We start from the raw sequence: 16384 nt of genomic DNA, 5'->3' as shown, positions 1-16384 counted from the left end.
CGGAATCCAAAAAGTAATTCGGGATCCAAAAGTGTCCTGAATGATTTTTTTTTTTTTAGTGATTAAGAAATTATTTTTTAATGACGTGAATTTTTTATTTTTTAAAAAAATATTTATGATAATTAAAAAAATACATGAAAAAAAATAATAAAAAATAAAATGCACTATTCGATGAACTAATTCAAATCACTTTTTTGATAGTGGTAGCAGGGCTATTGTAAAAATTTTTGTGTGGAATTATTTTGTGTCTTTAATAGTTTTCTAATATTTTTAGATCAAAAATCAAACATTTGACTACTAATTGACTGGCGTGACATGTCAGCATGGCACATACTGTGCACAGGCCCTTCTCACTGATGAGAGCTGCTACATACAATCCCCTTGTTGGGACTCCTTTGCAGTCCTATCATTGAATTGACTAAATTGTCCCTGTTTCTATTCTGGAATGGACTAAATTGTCCCCGTTTCCAAAACTAACTACACTCAAAATAAAAATTGAAAATCTAAAGGCAATCAATCCCTCTCTGTGCTGTGCCCATCGACGACCTCCTCTACCATCGACGGAGTCACATACTCCATTGCCCATCGAGAACCTCCACCATCCACAAAATAATACAGTCTTGGTCTATGCAAAGAGTTCAGAACTGCCAATTGGAGGCGTCGGAAGGGCGGTAAATAATCGACACTTTCTTTGCATCAGACGAGCCCGAGCTTGGATAGTTACGCGGATCACCGCCGGGGATCTAAAGGGAACTTTTTCACCACACGGTTTTGTTTATAGTCGAATAATACCGATCGTGTATTAGCGAAAATGAACAAGTTTTCGTTCGGCAAAAGGTACAAAAATGGGTACAGATTGTTTTCATACTGGTCCATAGTTTCAACTAGAAAATTAAACTGAAAAGTTCCTGGTGATGGAGTAGAATCTTCTAAAGGTAAAATTCATAGTTGAATTATCTTCTCCTTCCAACAATGATTATTCGACCATCCAGTAAAATTCATAAATGAATTGTCTTCTGGAAGTCTGGTGCATTCAGCATCATATTTGATAAATCATCATTCCCATTAGCATCATCTCCACAACCCGATATGGAGGAAGAAAGATGAAAATCATTAGTCCAAATATTTTCAGTTCAAGCTCTGGAAGACAGAACCTTGTAAAATATGTTATCAGCCCACTTAAAATACGTTATATTTTCAATTCAATCTCTAGAAGAAAGATGAAGTCATTAATTAGCCTTAGTCTTTTGGCCCCAAGCAGCAAGAGAGTTGCTTTCAGACTTTCACTTAAACAAAACGGTTCGTTTAAGTGAGGTGGTATGCATACGCAATTTCCGAATGGGGACTGTAAATAGAATTTTTCTAATGACAAGCTTTACTTTTCTTATGATTTTTTTTTTTAGTATTAATTTTTTTTAATGTATAAAGATCCTTTAATTGTCTGACTGAATTAGATCATTCAATATAAAAATAAAATGATAAAAAGAATATTAAATGCTCATTTGAGTTCACACTACTCAAAAATTCTATATAGACAACATTAAGGTCTACTTCGGTTAAACAGATGAGATGAGATAAAAAATTTGTAAATTTTAATGAAATAGTTTGAGTTAAAATATTTTATAAAATTATGAAAAATGAGAGAGAAAAAGTTGAATAAAAATATTATAAAGTTAAAATATTGTTAAAATCTAAATATTTGTTTTGTGATTTGAAAATGTTGAATTATTTTTATTATTTTGTTTCAAAGTTTGAAAAAGTTGTAATGATTAGATGAAAAAATTGAAAATTTGAAATTAAAAAATGTTTGTGTTTGAATGGTGTTTGAATATTGAGATGAGATTGAATGAGATGAATTGAGATCATCTGTAAAATCAAACGAGACCTAAATATTGTAGAACTAAATATTTTAGAATTTATAGAATGTGTTTATCTCTCTGCATTTGACCATTCCATTTGATCAAGCGATTGGAAGATATCTCAATTAGTTTATAACTAATCTACTTCCATTTGAATGCTGAAAGAAGGTTGGTGTCTTTTGGTTTTAAACCATTTTTTTTTTTAATCTCCAAAATGTACGTTGATAAGCAGCTTCATGGAAGAATGACTCTTGCAATGAAGATATAGATTGCTCATGACAGCCTAATGCGTGCTCTAACTCGCAGCATTCTTTCCAAGGTCTATTAGAGTGAAGGATTCTGAGCAGTCATTCGCAGCATTACAGTTGGGAGAGAAATTAGAAGCTAGAGATAGGTATTCTAATTTTCAAAGAAGTCACCAAATCCATGTTTCATTGATTTTGAGTGTAACTCGAAACAATATCCAACACAGAGATTTTGCAACTTCTTATAGTTCACCCCTCTGCAATATATAATCCAACAGGATATGCAAAACAGTAATGTTTCAAAAATCAGATCTGCTGCTCACTGCTCCCCATCCCAGAGTTCTTCAATGGTCCTATAGGCACCGAAGGTCTCATGAACAAATGGAGTGCCCTTAATTATCCTCTCCTGCATTAAATATCCAACGGCTATAATCATCTAAGTTTTAGTGAAACCTTCTTCACTATTAATGAAGTTAATGTGCAGTAAGTGATTATAAGATGAATTGACAGTCAATGATTTATAAAAATCCATCCTTTTTTTTTTTTTTTTTTGAGAGGGAAGTTCTATGCACTGGTGTATATGGGGAGCAATGCACACGTATAAGAACAGGGATAAGCTACTTGCCTGCTCAATGTCAGAGAACATTTCAAACAAATCATCAGGTATAGACCAGCCAAAAACGTCAAAATTTTCCTTGATCCTTGTCTCATTTGAGCTCTTAGGCAGTACACTGTGACCCATTTGCAGCCCCCAACGAAGAGCCACTTGTGCAGGAGTCTTCCCCAGTTTTTCTGCAACCCAAAGGAGAGTTGGGTTTTTAAGGACCTCCTTTTTCATAATCCTCATAGCGGGGGAACCCAATGGTGAATAACCCTGAAATGAGAAAAAAAGTTGATAACTGAGTAACCAGAAAACAAAGAAAGGGTTGTTCAAAATTAACATAATTTCATGATTTGCTCGAAAAGATTGCGGTTCTTTTGCTATCACCAATCTATATCTGAACACTCACAGATAGGTGAATTCCTTTAGATTTACAAAAGGCATGCAACTTTGGCTGCTGCCAGAGAGGGTGACACTCCACTTGGTTGACAGCAGGAGGCACTCTGGCCAACTCCAACAAAGCCTCCAGCTTCTTTGTAGAGAAATTGCTTACTCCAATGGCTCGAGCCTTGCCAGAATCATATAGCGCCTCCATTGCTTTCCATGTGCTTGGTATGTCTAGCCGTGTAAGGTTTTCAGACTTAAATCCAACTGACCCCTTTTTCATCCCAACTGGCCAGTGTATCTACCAATGAAATTGGCACACTTTTTAATCAATATTATTTTCTCAGAAAAAGAAACTTCAAATCATGTTAAATTTAAGAGTCTTGCTGCATTCATAAATTACACAAAAACAATCACACAAATTGACGTAATTTTATCTGATTCATTAGATCTACTTTACAATAAAAGTAACTTTATAATTTAACGAACCACGTCAAGTCACGTCAATTTGTGATATTACTTTTGTGTAATCTCTTTGTGGTTAGAGTATTTTCCTAAACTTAAAGCTGCTCAGTTAATGGGTTGTACATACTAGATAGAGATCCAGATAGTCAAGCTGCAAATCCTGCACGGTTCTATCAAATGCCTTTGGTACATCTTCTGGAGCATGATCCGTACACCTACAAACAAACAAATAAATATATATATATAGCTCCAATTACACTGTAAAGCTTATAAAGTTTAGTAAAGATTGGAGACAAATGAGTATAGACAGTATCAGAAAAAACCAGAGTTTGGAGGTGATCCATAAGTCCTCACGCTTCACTACACCATCATTAAACAGCTTCTTCAAATTAGCAGACCCAATCTACACCAAACCAGTTTCTTTTTTACTATTTTCATTCATCATGTACTAAATATGAGCTCCCCAAACAAATATATATATATATATGTGTATATTAATTACCTCCTTCTCGTTGCCATAAAGTTGAGCACAATCAATGTGTCGATATCCGACCTGCCATCAGACATCATGTTTTCAAGTGCTTTACGACATATATGTTTGAAGAAACAATAATATGAATTCATCGTCCTAAATTTTGTCACCTCCCTTCCCATTGTATAATTCAAAAACGACATGTCCTTGTTATATAAAACAACGTATATAAATAATCTGGAGCGACCGCAGTATTGTCAGCTAGCTATAAATGAACAAATATAAATTTTAATTTCAGAAGTTGGCTAGCACTACGTACGTTAATGGCGGTGGTGACGGCAACCACACCAGGGTCGGAGTCCCAGGTTCCGAGGCCAACGGAAGGCATCTTGGCCCCTGTGTTCAACTCAAAGAATCGAATTTCCTTCTCCATTCCTCGCAAGTATTTCCTTGTACAGATCACAAGAACGTACTGGTCTCGTGAAGATAGCTTGCTTTCAATTTGTAAAGCTGAGACATGCTCACACGTCACTTAAAAAAGCAACGAGTAAGTTGTGATTGAACTACTACCAAACCGGCCATTTCAATGTCCATCTTTCTTTTGACTGTTTATCATGCATGCTTGATTTGATTCCAGGTGTTGTACATTTTAGAGGAGATCAGTGGTTGGCTGGGGAGGGGACCTTTGCAGGCTTCCCTCATCTTTCAGACTCAGTTTTCTTCGGAGTTTCTTTCCTTTTCTTGTTTCTTTTTTCTATGCAATATTGTCTGTTTCATGTCTGATTTGAAAATGATTATGTGGGAATAGGATTAGCTAATTCCTGACATACCATAATTTCAACCATTTAAAAAGAAAGATTTGGATTTATTAATTTATAATTTATAAGAGATTAACTTGCTTTTCAATGCAAGAACCTCAAAAGGAGAATCCATTATTATGGATTCTGGGGACGGCTATTACTTGCTTATGGCCGGGGTTTATTATATGTTTGTCGATCATAGACGTTTCGAGGTCCCCCAACTTTATTTATTTTATTATTTAACTTTTTAAAAAAAAAAAAAAGAATATTGTGTGTGTGTGTGTGTATATATATATATATATATATAATATATGATGTTGGCTTTCAAGTGTACATCATCCATTAGTTTAGTCTATCGACTTCACTTACTAACAAACCTTTTTGGTATATGTATGATCAGCTTTTCCTATTGCTTTACTGCTTTAATTAATGTCGATGATATGAGAGTCAAAATTTGAATTTATGGCAATAAAAACTTAAACTTTATCATTTTCATTTTCATTTTATTTTTAAGAATTGTCAAGGTCGGAGAGTTTGTGACAGTTAAGTAATTAGGCTAAAATTTAGAAATTTATTCAAGTTCATTTTCCCTTGTTATCTACTCATAATAGGAAAAAGTTATTTGTGTTGTGTGTGCACTTTTTGTTGTTAAAGTTCCTCAATATTTTTTGTTGTTTCTCTGTTGTGTAGAGTTCATTTCTAAATACTTGTAGTTTTGAAAATTTAGGTTTTATTCAGGTTTTTTTTTTAGCATTGCATTATTTATATGTTAGGCCTCTTTTTTAGTGATATAGTTTTTGTCTAAGACCACATGGTAGTTTTGTTGTGTTTTTCATTTCTTACATTTTTGCATTTGAATTTTTTTTTCATGTTTTAAACATTTAGTTATGTTGTTCTATTCAGATTTGTAACATCTTTCAACATTTCTTGTGTTTTTTTATGGTTGAAGATCTTTGTAGATGTTTCTATGCATTTTTGTTGTTTGGTATCTTTGTGTTGTTCTTTTTGGCTCGTGCTGACTTGGTTCTGAAATTTACTTCCTTTCTTATCTGCTTTTAATTGTTCTAATTTGTTTATCTTTGGTGCAGGCAAGATTGAAATACTGTTTACGTGGTCTGTTCATTTAAGGTTTGTGTTACATTAGATGTTTATTTAATTGAACTTAATTTTGGTTTGATATTTAAACAAATTAGATGTTGTTGTTATGTTGACGTTGGGATGTAGATGTCTCAATTTGAATATACTTCAAATCCTACAGTGAATATTATGTTTCTATTGTAAATGTATATATTGTAGTTATTCCTTATTTTTAACTATTTTGTTTGTTACTTTCTTGTTTAATGTTGAAATGATTTTTCTGTTTGTATATATATTTAAGTTTCATTCGTTGGTGTTCTGAATTTAAGGTTTTTTTTTTTTTTTTTTTTTTTTTTTTTTTGTCTAGCATGGTTGGAAGTTTTGTATTGCTGAATCTCAATGTTTTTATTTTTTTTATACTCACTGCTCCCAAGATTGTATGTTGTTGGGTTTGTTTGTTGAGAACAAATCATTGCTTCCATCTTAGATACTTTCAAAATATTAAAATCTTTTATATTATTTTCTTTAATTTTGTATCTATAGTTATGATGCAAATATGTTTTAACATATTATATAGTTTTTCTTTGTTTTATGACCTTTTTATTATCAATGGTTACAAAAGATTATGTTATCTAGAAGGCATTGTCTTTGCGTAATTTTCTTTACTTTACATCTTTAACTTGCTAATATCCAATCATGACATTCCATGCCTTTCTGTACTTTTTTATTAAACCGATGAGAGAAGACAACGTTATGGTTTAAGGTTCTGACTGGATTGTTTATAAAAATCATGATTATTTAACTGTGACAAGAAATAAATAATGTCAAAAAAATCATATAAAAGTTTCATTCGTTATCAATTTGTAAAATATCTGCTTTGTAATGTTTTTTACTAAGCAGATTTTAGAAGAAATATCTATTTTATTATTTGTAAGACGGTTATATTAGTTATACATTATAATGCAAGAGGTAAATCATAAATAATAACTTGAATCTCTAAACTTAAAAAGTTTAATAATATAATTAAATTACTTATAAAAAACAGTGTTATTTTTGCAGTTTTCAATTTTGTTCTGTGCAAATTATTCATACATTTATTGATTATTTAATCTCATTAAATATTTAATGTACATGAGCATTTACCATTTATAGAAAACATGGCATTACAAGTTTCAGAAAAATAGTCGATGATTCAACTTCCAACAGATCCAGACAAATTCAACCAACAACAACATAAAAATTTCAATGTTGTCTCAATTGGTCCTGTCCAATATAGCCCAGAACTACAATGATGATAGGAAAAAAACAAGTTTATAATATATCTTGTTGTTTAACTTTGTTTAATATTTTTTTGTACAAATTTCTACAAAACAGTTAAAAAATAAAACTAGGCAAACGTGCATTGCACATTACGCCTCCACTAATATATATATATATAAAGAACAAACATATAAAGTCTAAGTCCATATATATAATTTAACATTATTATTATAAATAATTTTTTTGGTGAATATTAAATAAAATAATGTTAGATATAAGTTTAGAATGTGCAAGTCTCATGTAATTCTTTTTTTTTTTTTATAAAAAAGTGAGACTTATTATTAAAAAATAAATTATTTTAAGTGGGCTTAACTTTTTTTTCCAAATAAATTACATGATGCTAATTGCATGCTCTAGATATGTACAAATCATATTTTCTATTAAATATCTGATAAGTATTATAATTTTAATTGTGTTTTTCTGTTTCTAACTCTATCATTCACAACAGCAATCAAAATTCATGAAACTTCTAAAATACGATAAATATTATAAATACCAAAAGCTTTTGTACGATAGAAGCAACAAGCGCTGCATTTGTCATCTTTTTTCTGGAGAAAATTCAAGCACATTTTTCAGGGAGGCCAGTATTAGCATCTATGCATTGACTTGTCTTGTGCAAATTCCAAACAGCTTTTTTACAGATTGTCGGCTATGCGCAACTGTGGTGCGACCTGAATGTCACGTCAGTCATTTATTTTAAAACAAGTATTGAAAAGAGAAAACACGAAAAAAAATACAGTCGTCTTTATGAGGAGTGTAACCAATCTGATTTTAAATAAAATTTAAAATCTAATCTATATGTATTAATTTTATATTTTTTAAAATCGACTATGTATTAGTTATTATTTTAAATTAGTACTTTCAATTTTACCGATTTTCGATCCGATTCAGTCCAATTTTTTGATTTTTTTAAAATGTAATTTTCCTAATTTGTCATTAAAAATTTGTTTATAAAAAAATTAATTTAAAAAAAACTGTTTTATACTTTTATTAATATATTAGACTATATAATAGTATTAATATTAGACTATTAGTATAGTTATAAGTTATATATCAGTATTAGTTATAAACTATATATTTAATATTAGTATTAGTTATAAACTTTTAGTAAAACCTTTTAGTATTAATTATAAGTATAACTATAGTCATTAGTCTATATTAGACTATTAATATTAGTTATAAACTTTTAGTGATTTAGTATTAACATTTTATGTAATAATTTATAAATTATAATAAGAAATTATTTCATATATGAATATATATAATTATATATATTATATATAAAAATTTCTCATAAAAATTTATAATTATACATAATATATAAAACTTATATATATTAATATATATATATAATATTTTGTATAAAACTTATATATACAATAATACAAATATTATTTTTTATATATATTTTTTATCAACCGGTCCGGTCCGGTCTGAAAAATCCTAAAATCGGAACCGGACCGGAATCGGCTGGTTTTCACATTTTAAGAATCGGTTCTGGACCGGACCGGTTCAAAACCGGTTTGAATTTACACCCGTAGTCTTCATGGAGCTTCTCTTCATGCATAACAAAGCTTCTCTTTATGCTGAGCTTCTTTTCGTGCCTAGCTTCTCTTCCTGTGAAATCGAGCTTCTCTTTGTAGGTTGGCAAAAATCAATTTGTTTACCATATATTCTCTTCGTGGGTTCTTCCACAGATAGTATTAAAAAAAAAAGGAAAAAAAAGAAAGAAACATCCCATACGTGGAAAGGAGGAAAATCAAAACGAAAACACAAAGAAGACTTGTCTTATTATCGATTATCACAAGTAAATCGATTCTCCCTCTGCTGTCTCCAATACAGAATTTATAGGATTCCAGTCTCCCTCTCAACCAATACAATAAGCATTCCCACACTTGCTTCTATGTATGTATGTATGCATGCATTTTTCGTGCTGTCGATATATACAATCATTTTTCAATCTCGTTTTTGGATGAATATAGATTTTCTTCTTGTTTTGGATAATTCTTTATGTTTGGAGCTTTGCTTTTTTAGTTTTGGTTGGTGGAAGAATTCAGCTTGTTGTAGTTGAAGAAAAAACTGAGATGGAAGAGCGCTCGTCGATGGTTGGGGAAAGGGAAAATAAGAGAGCGGGTTGAAGAAAATAAAATCTGTAGAGGATAATGACCGAACGAGTGAACGAAATAATTGAGAGAGAGAGGGGGGGGGGGGGACACGAAATGATAGAGTGGAAAAAAAAAATAACATTTTTATGCAATTGGTTATGCAGGGGTTACCAGCGAGCAATGTTACGTACAGTCTTTAAAAGATGACTGCATTGTAAGCCTAATTAATTTTATTTTTAATTTTTCTCAAAATTACAATAATATCTTTATCAAAATAATACTTTTTTTCATTTAATGAAAGGTTTGCACATGCAGTCTATATTTAGAGATTGTAAATAAAATTTCTCTATACTAACTGGTTGCAAGTAAAGTTTTTGATAACATCCAAGGGACTAAATTACAAGCCCCCCAAAATTACAAAGCTCAAAAAGCAACCAACACTTTCAAACGAGAACATATTTGAGTTAATCTATAGTGAGATTGCATGCAAGTTTATACAGTTATATTTAAAAAAAATTAAAATTACAATAATATCTTTTTTAAAATGATGATTTTCTCCTTTTATCCTTATTCATCAATGTCACTACACACGTAGTTCCCTACTCAAGATTGCAAATAGAATTTCTCATAATATTTATGGCCGTCAAATGCGTAAAGCGAAATTCTATTTGCAGTCCTGAGTGAGGTACTGCGTGTGCAATCTCATTGAGAAATGAGGATAAAATGGAAAAAAAATATAATTTTAAAAAAGATATTATTGTAATTTTAAAATTTTTTTTTAACCTAACTGTATAGGCTTGCATGAGCAGTCCCCATTTGGGACTGTATGTAAACTAACTCATGCTTAAATGTCTGCATTTCTTTTTAAAAAACACTAAATATAAGATTCACTAAAAAATTAATTTTATAATAATAGATCTCATTATTTTTAAAAGAAATATGCGACGTTTATACAACCCATAACTGTATCTAACAAATAGTAAGTAAAATCTACCAACACCCCTGCAACCTTTAGGAAGCCCAAGAAACAATACAAATACCAACCGGTTAGAGCATTAGCATTGGTTTATGCATCTGCATATATAAAATCACTTCTTTTACATATCTATTTTGTCAATCAAACAAAACTTCCATATTAGCTTATGCATATTTGAGATAAAATAATAATAATAAAATATATTATTTTATTATTATCATATTTGAGATAAAATATTATTTTATTATTATTATTATTAATTTTTTTCTAAAATCAAATTTTTTATATATATTTTGCAATTAGCATCTACTACATACATTTGACATTAATAATATAAATGCAATATTAAAAAACATAATAAAATGAAATATATATATATATATATAATATATTATAATAATAAAATGAATGTGCAAGTGAATGTTTGTTGTGTTGTTGAAGTAGAGAGAAGAGGAAAGAATTGTGAAAGAGAGTGTGGGAGGAGAGAGAAATAATGATTAAAATATATTTTCTAGAGTGAATAGTAACTCTTCAAATTTAGATAAGCATTGTTCATAGCTAGTTAAATATATGGATATGCATAAGTCAATATAGATGAATTTAGACTCATATTATGTAAATATGACTTTGCATATACATATGTATAGACCAACGTAGATGCTCAGAGCATTGGCATTAGACTCATCAAATGAGTTTAATCTTCAAAATTTGTTGAATTTATGTTTAAATCATTGCATTAGATTTACCAAATACTAAAATCTGAAACTTTGAGCTACAGTGCATTCCAATTCATCTTCAAATTTGAATACTCACTATTCACACTCTATAACCATTATTTTATTTACTTAAATTATTATTTTTCAATTTTGAGCCACAATATATTTAAGTTGAAAAATAATAATTTAAGTATCAAATTAAATTATTAATTAACATGTAGTTAGTGTTATTGTAAAATATAAAAAAAAATAAATTAAAATTATTATTATTAAAAAAATAATATTATATTATTATTTTAATGAATCTAATAATTAACATAACGTGAGATTATAGATAGAAAAATTTTGAATCTATGAAAAATATATATTTTTTATTAAATTTTAAAAATAAAAATGATAAATCCAATACTAATACCCGCGAGGCAAAAACATAGAAGATTGAGAAATTTTTTAAGACAATACTGTTAATTTTTATTTTAAATTTATTATTGTTAATTATATCCACTTATATGATGAAATTTAAGCAATTTCTTATGTCAAATGTTTATATGAAAAGTTGTTCAAAATATACGTCAATCAATATGACCGATTGAAATGACAAAATGAACGTTGGATAATAATATTTGAAAAACATTACTATACTTACTCTTTTTTACATTACTATTTGACAGTTTTTTTTTACTTAATAATTAATAAAATAATTTTAAATATATTGATATATTTTTTTAAATATATTTAAATATATTAAAAAAAATGAAAATAATAATAATAATAATATTTCTCTATCTAGATTTTCTCAAGTAAAAGCAAATCTTGGAATAAATTAGGGCTCGTTTATTTTCAGAGATGAGATGAGATGAGATGAGATTAAAGTTAAAAAGTTGAATAAAATATTGTTAGAATATATTTTTTAATATTATTTTTGTTTTGGGATTTGAAAAAGTTGAATTGTTTATTTTATTTTGTGTGGAGATTTAAAAAAATTGTAATGATGAAGTGAGATGAGATAAGATGAGATGAGATGTTTCCTGAAAACAAACGAAACCTTAATCTTTGCAGGATATTCATCACTTCTAAAATATATTGAATATGATAGCATGATATTGACTATTTGGTTGGTAAAAAGAAATAACAATTAGTTTTTGCTTATATAGTAAAAATATTTTATTTTATTTTATTTCATCGATCCAATATAATTTTTTTAAATTCACATATAATATATAATAAATAATTTATTTTTTTATTTTAAAATAATAATAACATTTTAAAATAATATCGTTATGCATCCTACATGATCTCAAAAACGATGCTGTCATTTGCGATGTTATTTTCTTTTGAGCGGTGTTACTCCGGGCTTCCTATTTTTGGAATAAGTTTTTATTTTTTATTTTTTTTATATATATATTTTTTAACACATTTAAATATAATTTAAAAAATAAAAAAATCATAATATTATTAAAAAATACTTACTTAATTATTAAGTAAAAAAAATAATAATAAAAAAATAAAAAACTCATAGCAGTAAAAATTAACAGTAAAAATTAGCGATAAAATAATATTTTCCTTTCCTTTTCAACATTTTCTTTTCAGTTTTCAGTATAAAAAAGCTAAGAAGCGAACCCTCTTTAATTGTTGGACCCTGCCACTCGGGGCAGTCCATAACATAACGCATCTCGGATTTTATGCTTGTCTATCATTTTTTTTTTGAAGCTTCTTTTTTCTTTAATTATTTTTTATTTTTATGTTTCACCCAAAACATAGTAATGGTGCTTTTAACGTGTAAGGTCACCCCCTGACAATTTGTCGGGTATAAAATGAACAACGGCTACTCCATTACTACTGGAATCATCCGAGCCAAGCAAGGAAGTTTGAATACAAAACATAACTTCCCCCCCCCCAGTGAAGAACCCCTAGCGGGGCGAGAGGTAGGCTGACCCGGGGCTAACGGGGATGGAGGGTGGACAACTATATACAATTTGTTAAAAACTTAAATTTAAGTAAGTCTCACATTCTTTAAAAATGATTATTGTACTGTTAAGATAATTCAAAATAAAACTCTAATGAATTTATATTTTTTTTAATAAAATTTATAATTATATTATATTATAATTTGAGTCTAAAAAAAGTTTAGACTAAAAAAAATTATAAACCCCATAAATTACTATGTTGAGGGGGTAGGATGCGGTTTCAACCACATCCCCTACTAGGGCAGGGCCCCAAGCCTCTAGGAGCCGGGGGCAAGGCGGGGAGGAGAACGGGGTGCAGTTTCAACCTCACCTCCCGTACCGAGGCTGGGCCCCAAGCCTCCAAGGGCGGGGGGCAGGGGCAGGGCAGGTAGCATCCATAACATTAACAAACTTGCAAAAATATAAAGCAAGTGAAATACCATTAAAAATGAGAGATAAGGACTAAAGCGAAAGAGATAACTTCAAAGGGAATGAAAAAAGCATCCATAAAATGTGGAAACTTCTATATGGATGGGACATTCTCTTCGAATCCCATTTTTCACCTCTCAATCCTTGATTTTTATAGGAACGATTTCTTTTCAACTTCTGCTCAATCATATTTTTCTATTGTATTGATAGTTACGAGAGGTTACGAGAGATTATACGATCACTAAACATAATTAATTTTACCTGTTAGCATAGGCCTCTTTATTTATATTTATTATATTTTATTTATATTTTATTTTTCATTTAATTTATAGATTAACATCTAAACATCACACTAACGTTAAAACACCATCATGGGTGCTTTGACTATACTGTTGCTTCCGACCTTGTTAGAAAATAACCTAATAATTTTTTTATTTTTTATTGCCTAATGTTATGGTGCCCTTTCTTTTGTGGATGAAAATAAAAAAAAGTTGCTTGCTTTGAAATATATTCCATTCTTGAATTTTCTTCCGAACTAGCCAATCAATTTTGGCATACTCAACAGTTTTTTTGATTATTATGACAACAAAGGACCTAGAAGATACGGCAAGGAATGCAATTTAAGGTCAAGTCCGATATTAAGATTGGACTGAAAAAACTCTGTATAAGCTACGGATTAAAACTAAAGTTTTGAATACCGTACTCGAGTCTGTATCGGTTAAGGTATTAGAACGAAATATTTTGATACCGACATCGTTTCGTATACTGTTTCAAAATAATCGATATATAAATAAATTATATAAATTATATTCCAAAATAATAGTTTATATATGAATATATTATATATAAATACATATATATTATAAATAGTTTAATCTGAATTGGAAGGTCAAAAAATGAGTTTATAGTTTAAAAAAATGAAATAAAAAGAAGAAAAAATTAAAGGCCGAAATATCAACTGGTACGGCCGCCGGTATTTGGCCAATACAAAATATATATAATACATGTACTAGACCAATGGCCGGTACGGCATATACGAACCATCCCAGATGGTACAATACGATATTTAAAACAATGATTAAAACCCCTTATATCTTTAGCATATCATTATACAAAATAAGATTAACATGTTATTCTTCTCGTAAAATTAAATTCATAATAAATAAACTTTCAACATTATATTTTGCAATTCAAAAGTATAGAATTGTGCGAGTTTTCGATTTTTTTTAAAAAATAGACTTTTAGAAAGAAAAGTAGTACAACATTGGAGTCAAAGCATATGGGCACAAACTTGGAAAAAAAAAATTCTAAAATTTTGTTTGTCTTGTTTACAATTTCGGGTCTCACGATCTACATTTCCAAAAATCGTATAAAATCCGTAATGGAAATTCGACGCAAGTTACCTTGTGACAAGTCCATGGCTGCGTGTTTAATATAACAATTTTGGGAGAAATTATATTTTAGATCTTCCAACTTATCATTTTTTCTTTTTCAATTCACACCACATCTTTAGTTCGAATTCTAGAATTTATAAATGTAGAAAGATAGATATATAAAAAAGTTTTTCTAGTACTCATTATTCTTACACCACATACCTGTTAAGGAGAAAATATAAAAAAATAAAAAATAAATGCATATATGTGATATGTGATATAGGGATAATAATTGCTAACTAAGTTTTCCAGACAACATTAAAGGGTTGTTTACGAATAGAGATGATTTTATTTAATCTCATCTTATTTCAAATTTTTTTATTTTATTTTATTCTCAAACATCATTCAAACATAAATATTTTTCAATTCCAAATTTTCAAATTTTTAATCTATTTGTTAATTAATCATTATAACTTTTTTAAAACTTCTAAATAAAACACAAAAAACAATTCAACATTTTCAAATCCCATACAAAATTAATGTTAAAAAATTATATTATAATAATATTTTTATTCAATTTTTTCTCTCATATTTATAAAATCTCAATAAAACATCTTAACTCAAATCATTTTATTATTATTCACAAGCTATTTTACTACTATTCACAAATTCATCATCTCATCTTATCTCAATAATAGTGACATCTATTTTATATATGAGCGGTGCTACTCTACCGTCTTAGTAGCACAACTCCAAGTGACTGCTAGACCAAATTGGTCTTTTTATTTTTTTTTTCAATTTTTTTATTCATATTTTTTCATTTTAAAACATTTTTAAAAGATATAAAAAAATATCAATACACTAATGGTTATTTACTTAACCATTAAGTAAAAACAAAATTAAAATAAAAGAAGTTGTCAAAATGAGGTGTCAAATTTAGATGTCAAATTAGCAAATTCCTTTATATATTTATCCATCTTCTAGTATGAGTCATAGAGTTTGTACATGAACTTATAAGTAATATTCAATATCCGATTTTATGTTTCTATTTGCGACGTTTTTTAAACTCTAAAATTTAAACAATAACTAAAAAAAATGTAGTCTTTTTTTTTTTTTTTTCATAAGTAAGCATATTATAGATATATTTAACAGTTACATAATTAGTCAATAGGGTAGGAAGCCCTAACATTCATCCAAAATCAGTAAATATAACACAAGAAATAAAAATAAAGAAAGAGGAATCTGGGGCCAATAACTTAACCCTCACCCATTTCTCATAAAGGGAAGCCGCTTAAAGTGATTTTGATATAGTCTAATAAACGAACTGTAATACTATGACTTGAAGTTGCAGTGAAATGAGTTGTGCTGCATTTTACTGGTCTGGGCTGGTTGTAGGAGACTTTCACTACCTCTTTTCCACAATCATTGGTTAGGAGAAACAGAGACATAAGAAGATAACAAACATGATGATATGAACCCGTAGGATTCCAACATGAGATGTGCCAAATCACTGGAGGACAATCGCCAGGGACTGATGCGGTGCGTGGAGGTCACGCGCCACTCTAGAAATGTGGAGGTTGGTTGAATATGAAGGATCCAAGGTCGCTGACCCCAAA

At 29.2% G+C, this 16384-nt stretch overlaps 1 protein-coding gene across 1 annotated transcript; it reads right to left on the bottom strand.

The window, feature by feature from the left end:
- Window positions 1-2265: 2265 nt before the first annotated feature.
- On the bottom strand, window positions 2266-4673 carry LOC121266608 (NADPH-dependent aldo-keto reductase, chloroplastic-like). Its single transcript, XM_041170489.1, has 7 exons — window positions 4346-4673; window positions 4057-4107; window positions 3878-3957; window positions 3682-3769; window positions 3115-3390; window positions 2677-2978; window positions 2266-2505 (listed from the first exon to the last, which is right to left on the bottom strand). The coding sequence occupies exons 1-7, from the start codon at window positions 4457-4459 to the stop codon at window positions 2424-2426; spliced, it is 993 nt and encodes a 330-aa protein (XP_041026423.1). The 5' UTR covers window positions 4460-4673; the 3' UTR covers window positions 2266-2423.
- Between the last annotated feature and the right edge of the window lie 11711 nt (window positions 4674-16384).

The sequence above is a fragment of the Juglans microcarpa x Juglans regia genome, chromosome 5D, assembly GCF_004785595.1.
Source record: "Juglans microcarpa x Juglans regia isolate MS1-56 chromosome 5D, Jm3101_v1.0, whole genome shotgun sequence".
In the NCBI taxonomy this organism is placed as follows: domain Eukaryota; kingdom Viridiplantae; phylum Streptophyta; class Magnoliopsida; order Fagales; family Juglandaceae; genus Juglans; species Juglans microcarpa x Juglans regia.
The sequence above is the reverse complement of the archived record's forward strand: the minus strand, read 5'-3'. Positions and strand labels throughout refer to the sequence as shown.

Bases quoted from the DNA above. Each gene is read 5' to 3' on its own strand.
- LOC121266608 (XM_041170489.1), bottom strand. From the start codon at position 4,459: ATGGAGAAGGAAATTCGATTCTTTGAGTTGAACACAGGGGCCAAGATG. The intron at 2,979-3,114 runs GTGAGTGTTCAG...TTCTCATTTCAG, and splicing joins CTAAAGGAATTCACCTATCT to GGTTATTCACCATTGGGTTC. The intron at 2,506-2,676 runs GTGCATAGAACT...AATGCAGGAGAG, and splicing joins ATTGCTCCCCATATACACCA to GATAATTAAGGGCACTCCAT.